We start from the raw sequence: 18234 nt of genomic DNA, 5'->3' as shown, positions 1-18234 counted from the left end.
AAAGGAGGACAAAAGTGAATAAAATAAACTCTAAATTAGGCAAACCCACATAAACTATATATTTTAATCTCAGTGTATTTCTTATTTAGCTGTTTTTACTACACTATGCATGATGTAAAGAGCATTTATCTTCACAAGAATCATTGCATTACTCAGGAAAAGTCCATGTGTTTCGCATTTAAAACAAGTAGTTTTGTCATATGGTTAAACAGTTTTGAATTGTCAGTAACTACAAACCTGAAAACTAAAAATGGAAAATGTGTTTCTATATCTTCCCTTTTTTTTTCTCATATCATATTTTTGCACCCATTGACCTTTTGTTAACATCTTCAGAACCTCAAGTGGTTACCTCAAAACCCAAAGTAGTGCTTGTGCAACACTGGACTGACCACCAGTTCAAACCAGTCCAGCCTCCTGTAGAAGAGACAGAGAACTTAACTTCCCTGATGTATTAGAATGTGCACTGTCATTCCCTTGTCTCACTGTGGAGGGAAACCAACCCCACAGGCAATGCATGCTGGGACTGAAGTAGTGGCATTGTGTTCAAAATAAATTACTGTTTTAGAGAAAAAACTGAAAATCAGAAATATGTCAAATCTTATCACATTTTGTTTCAGGATTGGTTCCCCTAATTTGCCGTATTAAATCTTATGGCTTAACATTTTTGATTGAATTAGGCCTTCGCCTTTTGAAGCCAAAATAAAGTTTCCAAAAGTGTATTTCATTAGTTTTGCACTGACAGAGAAGACATTGAACTTTGTGCCAGTATTTGTTTCATGTGGACAGGCCCAATAATTACAGATATTCGCCATAAACCAGGTCAAACTAATTTCATGTAGTTTCAAAGTTTCTATTACAGAATTCTGATCTGCTCTCCAACTCAGTTTTATACTTTTGGAAATTCACTATTGGTGGTTTTCGGAGATAGAGGACAAGAGACAGTTTACCCTATAGATTACATTTTCCTTTTTTCCAAAAGGTAAATTCACATGTTGAACCTGGTTATTTCTTTTATTGACTAGACCCAAGAACATACTGTGTGCAGTTTAACAATAATAATTTTAGCTTCCCCCAATTATATTAAATAGTATTGACCTATAGAATGCTGCAATATCATCTGAATCCCAGCTAAAATTATATCCCATGTAACTTCACTGTATGCCAGTTGTAGTTATCCTCCTTATTAAAAAATATCTTCACTGAACTTGTAACATCTGGTTGTTCTTTTGTTTAAATAATTCCTGTCTAAATGTCCCATGTTTGTCTCTCCAGGAAAGGGAAAGAAGAGCTCAAAGTCGGAGCAGAAGAGTGGGACCGTGGGGAAGGGCGCAGGGAAGAAGATTACCAAGATCATGGGGCTTGGCAAGAAGAAGCCTTCCACAGACGAGCAGACATCCTCCGCCGAAGAGGATGTGCCCACATGTGGTGAGGACCAGACAGCAGCTATTCTGTTAGTGTAGTTAGTTACAAGTGGCAAAGGCATGGTTTTATACAGCAAGTATTACAGCAGGGGTGGGTAAAGTTCAGAAAAAGCGCATATGTTTGTGTTCTTGAGCAAGACACTTCACCCACCTTGTCTGTGCCAGGGCCAGGGCAGCTGTACAGTTTATACCACCAACAACTATACTTATCATTATCAAAGGTGCAATATATAACATCAGTGGTGTAGGGCCCACCACCTGCTTGTCTCCATAGATATGCTATTGCTTTGCTTGGAATATTCCACAGTATGGCATTAATCCGATCTCTATAATGAACATTCTTACTCTGACCTTACTTACTCTGATGGTACTCTTCTCCACAGATCTGACTTGTAACTTGGTCTGTTTCTCCATGGAGACAAGCACGTCCTCCACCAGAAAAAAGCCATTCTATGTTGTTTCTAGAACAAATGCACCTAAATTACAGAGTATAAAACAGGAAAAAAGCTATACATATTTGTCATCTATTTTAGGGATAGTAGTTGTGTAGTACGGTAAGTGTTGTTATGTCTTTTTTGATTATGTGTTTTAGCTCTCTGAACATGTAAACGTCTATAATTTTACATTGTTAACTTAGAAGAAAATACCACTAACAAGCCCATTATTCTTGTCTTTTAAAAATGGGACACCACTGATGTATTTTTACACAATTACTGTACACTGTGAGCACGTCAAATTAAAAATAATTTGATACACCGTTATAATTTTTGTACTACATACTGAGATATTTGATCCATGTAATCTTTGTTTGTTGTATGCCATCCCCCTCCAGGTTACTTGAATGTGCTGTCCAATAACCGCTGGCGTGAGCGTTGGTGCAGACTGCGTGATAACCAGCTCCTCCTCCATAAGGATCGGGACGACCTGAAGAGCCACATCGCCTCTCTGCCCCTGAGAGGCTGTGACGTGTCTCCTGGACTAGACCACAAGCACCCCTTTGCCTTCCGCCTGCTCCGGAATGCACAAGAGGTGGCTGTGCTCGAGGTATGGGATAATCGCTGGGTTTCAGAAGACATCTTAACATTCTATAGGCTAATATTATTTAATACACACAGGGGAGAACTAAAATGGATATGGTTAAAAACAAGATTTTTGTTGTGACACAGTGAGTTCTAGGGTCCACTAATATGTGGTCAGGTTTATGCCAAAATACAATGTAATTTACAGGTAAAAGTGTCTCTAGCCCCTCATCTGACAGTTTGACATTATCTACAAATTGACAACCACCAGTGCTATTACCCATCACAAACAAATGAATGAAACAATCTCCATATTTAAGTATATAAAATGTTTATTTCATGATATTTATGTCTTTTATTATCTAGTCTCCTTACCAGTAACATTAAAAGAGTATGTTTAGTGGTCAGATGCTTACCAGATGCACACAAGTTTAGAAATCTTAGTTAGCTTTTAGCTCAGATGCCAGTTATACACAATAATTATGATCTAAAATAATCTTGTCAACTTCCCTGTCCTCAGGCGTCGTCCTCTGAGGAGATGGGTCGCTGGTTGGGGGTGCTTCTGGCTGAGACTGGTTCTACCACAGACCCTGCCACACTTCACTATGACTACATCGATGTAGAGACCACCGCTAATGTCATCCAGCTTGCCAAACAATCCTTCTGGTATGAAGCACCATTTTTCTATCCAGCCAACTAATTTTATCCAATGATGACCAATAATGTAAGAGTCAAGGTAAAAAGATGATAGGCTTGAATGGGGAAAAGTCCTCCAAATATTGCATATAAGCTGAAACCCCAAAATACCAAGACCTTCTTTGATAACAAATCTTACTGAACTTACTCAAATCTGCTTTTTGTTCCCCTAGCTTCACCAGTAAACGCGCTGTGTCTCCAAACCCATATCTGGACAACCCTGTGAACGGATACTCCTGCCCTACAGGGATGGCTCTGCACTACGATGACGTGCCCATCAACGGAATGGTAGGGCATCCAGCATAACTCTGAACTGCCTGTAGTTTAATATTGTAGTGAGAAATTTCTTAACTGTTAAAATCATGTTCAAAGTTTAATGTCTTCAACACAAATTAACAAAAGTGAAACCATTTTTAGTATTAAACTTAAAGCCAAAATATGTAGCTTTTAGCCAAAGAATAGAGATAAAATGGTTGTTTTTATTGCACTGTAAAACTTAGTAAAACATGCGTTGTCTTTACTGTGAGGGGAAGGCTTGCATCTCCACAAACTTAACTCTTATTTGCCCTCACACTTGTTTCCATGGAAATGTAGTTCCTTCCTCCTATAATCGTCTACACTATGGCATAAAACTTACCTATTTTGATGGAGAATGTTCCAAAGTTATGGTTTTTAACTTTCAGTTTCCATGGAATAATGTAGGTGATGTAGTTTGTGATGGGTTTTTTATATTTTTTTATTTAGCAAATCTCTCATAAAGTTGACATTGAAATGATGACATCAAATTGTAGGATGCATCTCTTCCCTTTGATTTGAATGATGTTGGCTTTTTAATTAGCAAACTTAACCTACTAACTTTCTTTACCAGTCTACTTAACTACTAACTCGTTTGTATCCCCTGTTCTTCTCTCTCTTAAATTGCACACTTGGTCCATGCTAAGGACCCAGATGCGTACTCCACTCCACCCAGGAGGCACTGCCAGCCCATAGAGGAAGTGCACTATGAAAACGCAGAGCCCATTGATGACAAACCTACACCTAAACCTCTGGCCTCTCGCTATCCTCCTAAAACTACTACTACTACTGCTACTACTACTACTACTACACACTACAAACAGCCTGTGTCTAAGGTTTCTTCTAAGTTTCTCTCTGCTGATGTTAAAAAAAAAGAGGCGGCTAAGGTACTAACCATCATTTCTTGTGCAAATAACTGTATGTTCTCAAGTCTTCTGTCTCTCTACTGTGCTGATTAAACGTACACTGTGTAACTTTTCTTTTGGATTGTCCAGCCCCTGCTTGTCTCCATGTATATGTTTTGCCTGGAATGGTCTACAGTATGGCATAAAACATATCTTTTAATGCATTCTTACTCTAAGCGTTATTTCCTCTCCACAGATCTGACTTCTAACTTGGCCTGGTAGCATCTTGTCTTCATGCATGATGAAACGTTTAATGCCTTACTGTGCAACATTACAGGCAAAACAATTAATTGGAGACTAGAAAAGATACATAGTACAGCTTTTATTTATAATTTAAACCAACTGTTGCCTTTTAAGTTATTTTTGGATCCAACTCAACTTAGTTTATAGTAAATGTGGTATGGTATAGGCTTATAATTTCATTTTTACAGTGTCCCTCAGTAATATTGTATTGTACAGTTACATTATAAGAGCATTTGAAACACATGAGCTAAAGTTTTGCAATGTTGATATTTTGCACCAAACAATTAACAAAATTTTAATTGAAAATATTGTCAACACATTTTCTTAGTATGAAAATGTAATGTATGTATTTCTGAAGACCTAGCTTGTCTTAGGATAAAAAAAAAATCACCAAAACTACAACACTAAGTTACCTAGATGTCTGTGTAATCTCTGTCGTCCAGGTATGACCCATAACAAAAGAAAAATTACACTGAAACTAACACACCTCTTTGTTTACAGTTTCTGATTGTTGGCTAGGTCTACATTAATATATTAAGTGTGAACTGAGTCATATTTTGCATAATCGTTCAGGCCCCTATTTAGTGCTCTCACACCTGTTAGCATACTGTCTGCCTCTATTGTTTTCCTTGGATGGAGTTGCAAATAGGAGATAAATGACGTGTAAGCCTAATTTCTGTTCAAAGATGGATTGCCTTTCCTAAAAAAAAAATGCCTCTTTAACTCCCCTCCCCTTTTCTTTGGCTAAGATCTGTTGCTCACTATCTTCAAAGGAGTGGTTAGTGGCTTTGAGATGGAGTCTAAGTTACCTACTCCTCAAAATATTTGTGCATTTATGTACACAAATATACAACATTATATTGTATGTAATATTATATTATAGGTCCCCTTAATCCTACTAGTACTTCTACCACTTCAAATACTACAAGAAGTTACACAATCCACACAAAAAGGGCCATTGTATTCCTAAGCCTTGTTCTGAACAGCAGGAATAGCTGTGTGTAATTTCTATTTTTATAGCCTGGAATTAAGAACCACAAAAGTGACCACAAAGTGTTGTAGGGACCCCTTGTTTCTACTCCTGCTGGGTCTTTCATCTGCTTCTATGTGTGTGGTAAGAATTCAAGGCGCTAATACGGACCCCATAACCTTAAAGTACCACTACAGAATTCAGCCTTATGGTGTTTAGCATGATTTAAGAATTGTGTAGAAAATGCTTTAAGAATTGTGTAATCGAATGCTAGTGATATTTTGTGACATTTCTATTGTTGTAATCCACAGCAGACCAGGCGGGGCCCAGCAGCCAATGGTGTGAGCTCCAAGCAGAAGACAGACCCAAAGAACCAGGCCAAGAAGAACGGAGTCAGTGTGACCAATGGAGCAACCTCTCTGAGAAGAAACAGTTCAAGTGAGTACCCAGAAACAATGACGTGCCCCTTTTCAGGACAGACACCATGATTAAATCATTGTTAAAATAATAGTTATAAACCATTTTTCTGAAATATGTTTTAAATATGGCAATAACAATTGACTTTAAGGTTGAAAATGATTTTTTAAAAACACATTTATAGTAGTAATTTATATTATGCAGTCACTGTTTACAATTAGAGAAGAAAAGAAAAAAATATCACTGGGGACTGAAAAAATTCTACAGAATCAGTGAGTGAAGCACTAAACTGTTAATCTGAGGTGAGAGAAATTAGATTTTGTTCAAAACAATGGGAGAGCAATAAACACAGCCATGTTTGAGGTGTAAAGTAGGGCGTGATATTTCTCTGTATAAATAATACAGAGAGATATTATTCTGGACTTGTCAGGCAACTGAAATGAAATACTAATATAGCACATTGTCAGATCTGGGCATTGTTTCAAACCCTACATTTTAATATGGATTTCACTACACCACCAAATATTCATGTTATCTTTGTATAACATTATGAAAAGAGTACCAAATATAAACAAGCTTTGGGTTTCATTAGTATGTTTTTGATTTATGCCTTGGCCTCCAACTTTCTAATATTTCACATCTGCATTTTTCATTGAACCATTTTAACTCAAAACTAGTAACATTATGAACTGACAGAGATAGGAGCAGATTTCACTAGTCTGTCTGTGGCTGTAGCCTCTAGCACTGGTCTGCAGACTGCACGGCCCCAGCCCCACCACCTGATTACTCTAGAACCAAACTCCCTCTCCAGCCGCAGCCATTTGGAGCAGGCAGGATATCCCAATTACCCTGGTTTGAAACAACACTACAAATCCTGTGACGCACACGGACCAGACCGGACTACTTCCCTGCCAATGTAGGGGGCCACAGCGCTGGAGCAGGGATACTTAGCGGTTGTGCTAATCTGTGTGGTTAGCAATAATGTTTTTTAGCGTAATGTGCGAACTCGGAGGCAAGTAACCGCGCCGAATGTTGAAATGGAAATAGCAAAAAATGTGTCATGTCAGGACTCAGGTTTCATATGAGAATATAGGATTTGAACAAGTCAGCTGTGGTTTGATTAAGAGATTTGTAATACACAGATTCAGCAGGGATGTAACTGGTGGATTTTCCGGTAAAATAAGCAGAAGGAGCAGGGAATGACATGTGATGAGTGATGGCTTAAAGGGGCAGTACCCAATATTTTCATCTAATAAAATCCATTTTGTGTTATTGCCCTTGAAGTCAAAATGAGACCACTGTCTGCTCTCTGCATCTTATTCTAAAGCATTTTTATCATCCGTGAACCAGGAAGTAACATTGGTGTGCTGTTAGCATGCTCTAGACTGTTTTGTGAAAAGTGCTTATAAACTCATCGCAAAGAATAATTAGGATTAGGAACTTTCAGAGACAGGCTTCCAGTCACGGCAGCACTAACGACAACTAGCATACTCACAGTGCACCGTTTACTTGCTTCCTAGTTCAAAAACACTTTAAAATTAGATGTAGACAGAACACAGCAGTTGCATTTTACCCTAAGAGCTGCTTTTCAAAAATATTCAAAATTGTCCATATATGTATTGGGGCAAGACAAATTTTACTTTATTGCATGAAAAAAACTGTCCCTTTAACCTGGATCTACTATTTCTGCAAGGTGTTTCAAGAATAAGCTTCATAAAAACGCTAAAAATGAGAATGCAATGTTGAATGTAAAGTTAACGTTATGACATAATCTTGTTTTAACCCAATCTTGTTTTTTTCCCTCCTGCTTGTCCAGGCTCAGAGCAGGTCAAGTACGGGAAGAACCGCGTGGAAGCTGATGCCAAACGCCTCCAGGCCAAAGACGAAGAGCTGATCAGGAGGAAGCAGGACATCCGCAACCACCTGACCCAGCTCAAGAAAGAGAGGAGGGACCTGCGCACTGCCCTGGAGGCTGCCACTGGTACGGCAACACAAATTATAAATGCTTTTTGATAGTAGCAGGGAATAATTATTCTCTAGTTTAATAATAAAAAATAAAAAAAAGTTTGTTTTCTTGTCTATCTAGAGGTCTTCAGTCAGTATATATTTCCTGTAATCTGATATAAAGGTATTTTTTTTTAAAAAGGAGAGAAAAAAAATCATTATTAAAAAGAAATGATTGTTTGACTTGTTCAGTAATTGAAAGTACAAAGTTTAACCTTAATGATACACAGGGCATAGAACCGGTGTGACTTTTTTCTATATATTTATACTAGGGATGCACCAATATCGATAGCAGTATTGGGTATCGGCCCAGTACCAGGTGCTGGTACTGGTACTCATCAGTGTGCTGCTGATTATTTGTGATTATGTCTTGCTTTGTGTGATTTTAATGCCCTTCTTATTCTGTAAAGCACTTTGAATTACTTTATGTCCGTCTTATTTTACCCTCACAGCTTGCCTCTCAGCTGAGCAGTGTGCATTCAGGGGAGAGGATTTGACCATAAACAAGCACATTAACTGAACCTTAAGCTCAGACCTCTTTATCATATATGATTAAAGCTATGAAAATATTTAGGACTCTTAAAAGGTTTTTAAAGTTTGTGAAGAATATCAATACACAGATTGTTTATATAGTAGCAGGCTAACGTGGCCCTGGGTATTCTTTGCTTGTGCGTGCAATGTGACTTGTTTCAATTGAATCTAGCAACTGTATATAGTGGATCCAAAACTTTTAAAAACGGTAAAGCTTGCACATATTGGTCAAAATGTGACCATGGTAAAAGTAAGAAAACACTCGCAGTTATGCTAAAAGTGTTTCCTTTACAGTTAGTGTTGAGCACAGCACAAAGTAGTAAATATTAAAGATATGTTTCTAAATTATATTGGAATTATTCTTAACTACAATTATTTTAGTAGAAATTTTAAACAGCCTCTCAAATAACTATTCCAATGAAAAAGTAGGCTTTACTATAATGAAATTATATATAGATTATATGATGAAATAATGAATAATGTAACTGAATAAACTAAATAATGTAATACAATTGTAATGGAACACTTGCAAAAATAATGTTTGGTATCAGTATTAGTACTCGGTATTGACCAGTACTCAAAATGAAATATTTGTACTCGTACTCAATTCGGAAAAAGTGGTATCATGCATCTCTAACTAATATTTATGTACCTTACTCTTAACCATACAATACTATTGGTACATTGTATAGTATAAAAAAACGGAATGAATATGAGTATTAAAGATGTTCCGAAATCATTGTTTCTGTATTTGTAGGTAAACGTTCCCAGTCTTCCCTGTCGGAGCGTCTGAAGAAGGTGGAAGAGGAGTGTCGTCTGAAGGAGGAGGAGCGAGTCAACCTGGAGCTGGAGCTCACGGAGGTCAAGGAGAGTCTGAAGAAAGCTTTGAATGGAGGGGTCACACTGGGGCTCACCATAGAGCCTAAGACCTCCAACTCAGCTATGCAGGTCAGCATGCACACACATGCACCTATATACAACACACACACAGCCCTGAGCAGAGGCATCTGATCATAGAACCCAAGACCACCTCCTGAGCTCTGCCAGTTAGCACATATACAGATTTGGTTCATTATTACTACTGAAGACATCAGAAAACTCACCTTTTCAGAGAGCATATACACACCATATTGGTGGGTCTCATATGATGCATATTTAGAATGATGGGCAGGAAAAGCACACTTTGTTAATATGCAGATACAACGATATTCAGATGCAGTGTATAATATAAGGGACACAAGAAAATTATCACTGACGATCACTAATATAGGTCTACATAAAAAATTGTTTTATATCTTTATTCATGGATTTACACTTTGTGGAATATTTCGAGGACTTTTCCCTATTCAGAAGGTATAATACTGTGTTGTGTGCTGTGGCTAGCATCAAATTGGTATATAAATACTGGCTCCTCCCTTCAAGTCTAACAGGATTCTACTGCCATCTTGAGGAGAGAGGTGGCATGTTCACTACAACTTTGTAACTGTGTTTTTATAGTAAGAATATAAAATTCTAACTTTACATCGTCTTGCGTTGTCCTAGTCTCCGGCAGTGGTGCGTCGGGCTCACGGCTCCTCGGCCTTCTCCAGCTGTGACACCAGTGATGCAGAGTCGTGCCATCTGCCCGTGAACAGTGCCTCCCTGCTCCGAAGGCATCACACAGGGCAGAAACCAGCCACGGCCCGCGGGCATGTGCTTCGGAAGGCCAAGGTCAGTTCAACCTCTCTACAATAACTGTTATACGCATTCAGAGGGGTTCATATGATTTTTTTGTCTCTACTTTGCAGGAATGGGAGGAGAAGAGCGGCACATAATTTGATTGTCACACCAGCTCTTATCTTTTTATCCTTATCTTTTTAAAATATTGTGTATATATTTATTTAAAAAGTGACTTTATAAAGACTACACCTAATTTAGCCTTGTAAAGCATGAATACAGAAGAAATGAACAAAAAATTGTTTACTAAAAAGGATTGAGGGCTAGTAGCCACTAATTAAAGGGTTAGGAGTGAGGGCACATGGGCCACAATGGGTTCTAAAATTGAAAAGGTAAATTGAACAAGGTTTACCCTTAGCTATTTTAATATAATTTGGTCATGTTTGGCGGGCTGGACTAATAAGCCCAAAGGGCCATGTGTGGCCCCCGGGCCGTAGTTTGCACATGCCTGAGTTAGGGTGTGCGTTAGTTGTGACAAAACTTGAATCATTGGTAATGAATAAACTGTTTATTATGAGTTAAAATCCCAATTTGTGATTAGATTGGCCAACTCTCCCTTGTTGTATTCTCACATATCACCACTAGATGCTATCTATGTTACTGCTGTGCGATAGTGTGCCAGCTTTGGCCTATGGCTTTGGTGAGCCTGAACAAAGGGAGGTGCAGGTTTTACATCTGCCATCTACTGGTGAAAAAGATCTAATAAACCGATGGGAGTCTTCAGCCTTTGTTCATGCTTTATTAGGCTTAATTAAATTGTAGTTATTATAAAGTGTTACCAAAAAGTGTGATGTTGAGGACACAAGTAGCATGTAAACCTAGTCACTGAACCTGGAGTGGCGGTTGTACTATATTGTAAGTATCATATAATAACTTCACTTTTTCATATTGTGCATGTTTAAATACTGCCATAAGAGCAATTTCTACTCGACTTTATACTTCTCTGTACACCTTTTTACCAGATCAGATCCACAGACTTTTTTTCAACGCCTTTTGTACAGTTTAACATTTTGGGTCCAACACGATTCATATTGAGTATTTATTTGTAAATGTACAAATGATCTTACTATCCCTATTCCTTATTATTTATGTTGTTATATTTAAATATATTTGTGTAGCATTCATGGCACTCCAAAGAATCACATTTTTACTGGTCTCATTGTAAAACTGAACACAGGCACAGGATATTTCAGTGTTTCTTAAACAGTCAGAGGTGGGCCAAAAAAGTACTCAAGTAAGAGTAAAGTTACTTCAAAACAATATTATTCAAGTAGCAGGAAATGGCTTAGTGTATAGTATTTGGGGGAAATACTACTCATGTAAGATGATTACTGTCTCTCTGTGACATCTGATTTATCATTTGAAGTCAATGTTATTTAAAGGGCAAAACATTAAGTGATAAGAAATGATGATTCAAGAGAAAAATATATATTCAGTAAATTTTAAATAAAAAAAAGTGCTTAAAATGTTGTCTATAAAAAGAGAACCTTGTGAAACCCATAAATAGAAATGTTAAAGGTGCTATACCTATTTATTTAAAAACGTGAAAAACAGAACTAGTTCATTTTAAACGGTTTGCTGTGTTACAGTTATTCCTCACTTACCTTATGCATTCTGATCCTATTTAATCACTGTGATGAGTTTATGAGTGCTTTTCACAACTTTCAGAGACCAGAGCAAAGTTTTACCATCACGCTGAGGAAAACAATAACTGGCATGCTATCTGTGCACTTCCTCATTATCAGACAATACATCTCTTTATAATTAGATGTCAACATTACACAGCTGACTTATTTTGACCTTAAGAGCTGCTTAAACAATATATGTACTGGGTGAGGACACTTTTTTTTTTAAATACATGGAAAAAAAATTGGGTATAGGGCCTTTAATCTCTTACTTGCGTCTACCTTATACTTTACTGTGCCTACATTGCAAGTCAGTCTTCAAATTTTCCAAATAAAAAAAAAAAAAAATCTTTTCTATTTCACACACTTTTATACACTTTTGTTCTCATGGTGCTTTGTCATTCACTGCCTTTAGACCAATACAATATGGTGCTCCTATGTCTTCTTTACACCAGCAGCATTCCTCTGTTGTATAGTGATTTTCCTGTGTACACGCTGTCTGCTCCTCTCTGCATGGTGACAATGGATGTATTAGACACATGCTGTTAATGTGAAGCCGCTGTACATACATAGCTTTGGCTTTGTGGGACCACGCATCAGTGTTGTGTTTTGCACCTTATTCATTTTCTACTCCCTGTGTATCCGACCGTCTCCGCTTTGGAGCCATACACTTTTTGTACAGAGCTCAATAAACAAAAAAAAACTATATACAATTTGGTCATTAATTTTTTTGTGTGTTTTTGATGTTGTAGTATTAAAGATGCACTATGTAGATTTTCTGAAAGAGGGTGCGGCACCTGTTGTGTTCGTGGTGATGTGATAGATTTGCCTGAAATGTTCCATAGTGGTTAACTTTTTAGTTAATTTTTTAGGCCCTACAGGGCGTAGGACCTATTGCTTCCGCAAGTCTGTTTTTAGTCTGCAGTCTGTTTTCTCGTGCAACTTCATCTGGAGTTGCCCCCTGTCCTTACTCCAGTATCCTAACAACCCATGCCATGTAGGCATGGGATATGCATATTTGTTCTTGTTAACATGTAATCGTCAACATTGAGTCAATGGCTGCCATTGTCCCCATTGTCAGGGGGTGTGGCCATATTAACATTTTTTGTTTGGCATCACTTGATGAATGTGTGTACCGAATTTTGTGACTCTACCACAAAGTTGACATGGGGACATCTCCCAGTGACAGTGTATTTTGACTTTTGCAGGTAGCGCTGTTGTGCCATTTTTTAATGGCCAATTATGCAACATATAAAAAAATAAATTTTTCGTGACCTGAATTTTGGGACAAATTGGAGATGTTTTTGAATATGTTCAGGGGGTCAAATTCCTGCTCAAAGAGCAGAAGAAAGAAGAAAATAAGTAAGAGAACAATTAAAGCCACAAGCTGCATCGAACGGCCCCCACGGGCCATGCTTCGCACTTGGCTGACCCGGCACTCCCTAACGGTGACATTGATGCGCCACTTGCCTCTATTTTATTGCAGCTTTGGGCTGCACTTGTCACCAAGATCAAAAGACATTGGAAGCAAAAACATGGGTTTTGCCAGGCATCGCCACGGCAACACCGTGCAAAATACAAAATAGGCCCCTCAGACTTTTTGACGGGGCCGACCTGAAGTGTCACAGTGCCAAATTTCATGTTCCTCAATGAAGCTAATAAATTGTTACTTCACCCTCACTTTTTTTTCCAGGGCTCCCATGTTTTGATTGAAAAAAAATTCCAGGACTTTCCCAGAACATTTTTAGTTATCACAGTATCATACACTTTTTTTAATACATTTTTATTTTATTTTTTCATAATAATGATCTAAATCTGAGGCTGTACCCAAAGTCCACAATAATTGCAAATGATTTAAACACCAAGGCAAAGACACTATATTTTGTTATGTAGATGGCTTTTCTGATGGAACTGAAATTAGATGGAGAACACATGTGAACGCAATTGCTTAAAACCTGCAAGTAAGTGCCTATGCACGACTCATTCTCCACATTTAAATGGTACTCGTGAGTCTAGTGTCGTTCTTATAAATAAAGCATATCTGTATGTGACACCAAGCCAAGTACACATACAAGATGAAAGAGATGTGGGGGGTTTGGTGATTTTCCAGGTTTTTCACAATTTCCAGGATGTGTAGGAACCTTTTTATTTAATCCTCCAGGTACTGCCCAATCTTGAAGCTTGATCTGAAATGTGTTTGTGGGCGGAGTTTAAGTGTTGCATCCAAAATTAAGAGAAACACCACATATACAAGTTATGGGAGTGGTTTATTCCAGGATGCAGGGTGAGTGCTTTCCTGATGAGGACAAACTGGTTTAAAAATCAACAAATCAATCAACACGTTTTCAAATTTCAAACTAAAATTATGAATTCAAAGTCTTTTTCCAAATTCATTTCAACCCTTTTTCAAGAGGACCCTAGTACAAAGAGACATCGATAAAGAACACTGGACAGAAGTATGTACAAAATAGGTGAAAATAGAAATCGTCATAAAGCAAAAGTACATGAGATCGGTGGACTTCCTGTTACATCAATAGTGCAAAAATACAAACATGTTCTCAGTCAACAAACAGCGACCAGTGCTTACAGCTACACTTTCTTAGAGTGTATCAAAAATATCTTCTACATATTATACCATTTTATACCACTGTGTCCTGGACTACAGCCATGTTTCCAATGAATCGTGTAGATTTTAGTATTGCATAAGAACAGTGTCAGAAATGGTATACATTAAGCATATTTTCAACTACCTATGTCTAGTTGGTAGAGTAACTTGATGACTATCCCAGATAACTGACATTCATTCACAATTAGATTATCAAATTATAATGATTTCTAGAATAAAGAGTTTTTATGAGCTTCATATTGTCAAAAAGTTACTGAGCTTTCATCGTATGTCCACCAGGTGGAGCAACAAAATTACGTTACTTCAATATAAAGTCTACTCTTAACAATTGTAGACCTACTGCTGAAGTTAAGAGTAAAAGTTAAGTCAAATTTAGCTATAATGTATTATGTGGGCCTATTTAAACCTACCCCAGATGCTACGGGAAATAGTGGTGGAAAGAATACAGAAATTTTTTACATAAGTAAAAGTAAAACGTATGCATAAAAAAATGTACTAGTACATTTTTTTTACTAAAATTTTACTAAAATTTACTAAAATAACTTTTAATGTGGTTTTAGTGTCATTTGAGATCAATTTTCAGAACAAAAATATATTAATTAAACAGTTTAATGCAAAATTATGTAGTTTTAAACCACAAAAGGGATAAGACAGGTGTGCATTGGGACAATTGAGATTTACTGCTGCACTCAGTAAGTACAATTACATTATTTTAATTATACTCAATTAAAAGTACATGTTTAAAAATGCACTCAAAAAGTATTACTCAAATAATCTGCTCAACTATCAGTTTGTGAGTATTTGTAATCTGTTACTTTCCACCTCTGGTATAAGGGGTACAGGCTAGAGCATTGTGACAAAATGTTCCATAGACAACTTGCTACCAACAGAGTACCCTAGTATTTGTTTTGCATTGTGTTTTTGCTGTATTTGGTGTTGTACCATAGCCCAACTATGTCAATTCATAATTCATAACAACTGTGCTGATAACAGTTCTGCAGTGCTGGAGTTATGGAAACATGGATACAGATGAATGTCCATTGTAAAAATACTGTTGGGTGAAATGGTGCGTTTGAGGACCTCGGTGTATTTTGGTAGTCGTGTAAAACACACTCACACACGTCAAAAGGATTATATACAAAGTGGAGATAGTTCATATTTACACATCTACAACAAACACGTAATTCTACTGTGGGCAGGGCCTAATATAGGCTGATTCAGTAAAAGACTACACTTCCCTCCATGACGGCAACCTGCTTCATCTCCAGGGCAACGGGGGCCAACGTGGACCCCGGGAGAGTGGGGGAGGAGGGAGGTTTAAGAGATGTGACTCTCGAGTACAGCAGAGGCTCAGTGAACAAGGAAATCAATTTAAATACCAATCGGATCTGACATCTATCAAAAACATTAACTTTAAAGACGTTGTACCTGATTTTTACAGTTTTGAAAAACATGTCAAAGATTTGCGGTAGTCCAAACTCATCCCTAATGCATTCCAAGCATCCGGATTATTAAACACAATGCGATTATAAGCACTTTTCACAACTTTCAAAGGTGGAGTTTTGTAGCTGTAGCTTAATGGTAATAACAATTAGCATGCTAAGATTCCATAAATATTCAACATTTCTTCGACAATTTTTCATTTTAACTACCGTATATATTGTTTCATTAGTTTTAGGATTAAGGTCAGGTTTAGGAACAGTTAATTTGGTTAAATTTTGAGTTTTAGGACATAGAATGCTAATCCTGGCCCAAAATGAAGTGCTGATCCCAAATTGCTCTCTAATTACATACGCATAACATGCATTGGTCTCATTTTGACTCTGAAAGCTGCTTTTTACAAAAGATCTGTACTGGGGCAAGACATTTTTTATTTGGGAAATAAAATCGAGTACAGCACCTTTAAAGTCTGTTCTTCACATCTGTATTTTAACATTGTATGATATCTTGTTTGCACTGCTAACATAGGTCTAACATCAATTTATATTTTCCCTTGGCAATTTCTATAGCCTACTTTGGTATTATAATGATGGTCTCGTTTATATTTTGAGGTTCAATACCGTGCTCTACTGCACAAAACTACAACTCTATAGTTCAAATGTAGAAAAATTATTGCCTTTTAAGTCTTGTTTTTCCGTTAAGGTGTGGAGTGGTGCTGCTCATTGACAGTGCTGTGGGTGGAATGCAAAGTACATTTGAGTGTCTTTGCCGTTGTAGTCTCCGGTTGGTCAGTGCAGGTCTCTGTGGTGGGGTCAGATGAAGCAGAGGTAATGCTGAAAGAACTGGAACCATTGACAGTAACAAAAAAACTATCGCCTTGAAGCTGATGTGCTCAGGCCTGTCCCATTAAATTCTACAAAATAAATTTACCAATTCTTATAGAGTAGGATAATTGCAGTATAGGCTAGCTATCCGTGGATGTAAATTACATTGTAGCTAGCAATGTAAATTACATTGTAGTCTATTCTAGAAGCAATACACAATTATCTTATATGTTTTGAATGGTAAGTCCTCAAAATGGCCTCCATAAAAGGAAAAAAGTCAGGTGGGCCCATCAGTACTATATAATACATGATAACATAATTAATGGGTTTTTACATATTATTGTTAATTTTCAAGGTAAATTACCATCTAGGCTCATCACTATTCTATAGACTAGGCTAAATTCAGTGGGAGAAGGTAACAAAGTACAAAAGTAAAAGTACCGTACAATTTTTAGGTATCTATACTTTATGGCTAAGAGTTATTTTTAGCACTCTTAATTTGAGTTAATGTTCCAGTTTTGAGCAAACTAAACATACAAACACACAAAAACCTGAAAAAAGGGGTGCTTATCATGTGGTATTTTAGTAATCTTTTGCTCCTGTATCTGTACTTTTACTTAAGTAACAAAACTGAGTACTTCATCCACCACTGGCTAAATGGAATCAGCATTTAGCCTAGCTGAACTAGATAGCAACAGAGCATTAAACATAAATAAACATTCTGATCTTCCTAACATAGTCACATCAGCTTCATTCACCATTATTACACTTGTTACTGTCATTGATCCAGTCTTCCAAGTCGCCGTGGACAGAGCACCCAGGGGTGGGGGTGAGGCGCAGAGGGTGCCGCGGAGCAGTGAGGTCAGTGTCCGACACAGAGAGAAGGGGGTGGGCGGAGAGGAGGAAGGCAGAGTGGAGTCCCTGTGCTCTTAGCAGGGCTGAGCTAACGCTAGCTAGCCCCTTTAGTGTGGCCGCGTTGGGCATCAGCTGCTCAGGTAGCTCTGCAGCTCTCTGGAGGTGATGCTCAGGACCACACCAGAATGGTTTCCTGCTGGAAACGAGAGGAGAGGGAGTGAATAAAACACATATGAAGAGGCTCTAGAATGTGATGATGTCATACTCTCAGAAGGGGCAAGAGTTTGTTTCCCCTATTGATTACCTTGTACTTTGCCATGAAATATCCAAAAGGTAAATACACAAATATTTAAACTGATTATTTCTATTAGTCACTAGACCCATCAACTTCATGTATTATAACAAAAATCTGCATTTTAACGATATTCATTTTAGCTGCACCCCATTTGTATTAAAAATTTTGCCGGATAGAATGTTGTGATGTCATCTGAAACCCAACAATTAGGTGAATGTTTCTCATGTGTGGTTCAGAGGGCCATGATGTATGCAGTACACATTCTGAATTCTTTACTGGACATTGGGTACTTTTGGCCAGTTAAAATCAGATGACTAGAGTAATCAAATAATAATTATAATAATACAATAATT

The 18234-nt window shown here is 37.5% G+C and overlaps 2 protein-coding genes across 3 annotated transcripts in view; one reads left to right on the top strand and one right to left on the bottom strand.

The window, feature by feature from the left end:
* Nucleotides 1-12529, top strand: part of afap1 (actin filament associated protein 1) — a 54360-nt gene extending 41831 nt beyond the window's left edge. The window contains exons 9-18 of one of the 2 annotated variants that reach the window (XM_055229166.1): nt 1273-1425; nt 2254-2465; nt 2961-3106; nt 3310-3424; nt 4078-4317; nt 5860-5986; nt 7782-7946; nt 9258-9448; nt 10043-10210; nt 10288-12529. In XM_055229166.1, the coding sequence (XP_055085141.1) occupies nt 1273-1425; nt 2254-2465; nt 2961-3106; nt 3310-3424; nt 4078-4317; nt 5860-5986; nt 7782-7946; nt 9258-9448; nt 10043-10210; nt 10288-10314 (1544 nt within the window). In that variant the 3' untranslated portion in view covers nt 10315-12529. The remainder of the gene's footprint in view (nt 1-1272; nt 1426-2253; nt 2466-2960; nt 3107-3309; nt 3425-4077; nt 4318-5859; nt 5987-7781; nt 7947-9257; nt 9449-10042; nt 10211-10287) is intronic. The other variant, XM_033983813.2, reaches the window with a different exon arrangement.
* A 1569-nt stretch (nt 12530-14098) lies between these two features.
* The window catches only part of sorcs2 (sortilin-related VPS10 domain containing receptor 2), a 381090-nt gene continuing 376954 nt past the window's right edge, over nt 14099-18234 (bottom strand). The window contains exon 28 of the mRNA XM_055229165.1: nt 14099-17782. Within this exon, the coding sequence (XP_055085140.1) occupies nt 17715-17782 (68 nt within the window). The 3' untranslated portion in view covers nt 14099-17714. The remainder of the gene's footprint in view (nt 17783-18234) is intronic.

Source organism: Periophthalmus magnuspinnatus, chromosome 18 (assembly GCF_009829125.3).
Source record: "Periophthalmus magnuspinnatus isolate fPerMag1 chromosome 18, fPerMag1.2.pri, whole genome shotgun sequence".
Classification (NCBI taxonomy): domain Eukaryota; kingdom Metazoa; phylum Chordata; class Actinopteri; order Gobiiformes; family Gobiidae; genus Periophthalmus; species Periophthalmus magnuspinnatus.
The sequence above is the reverse complement of the archived record's forward strand: the minus strand, read 5'-3'. Positions and strand labels throughout refer to the sequence as shown.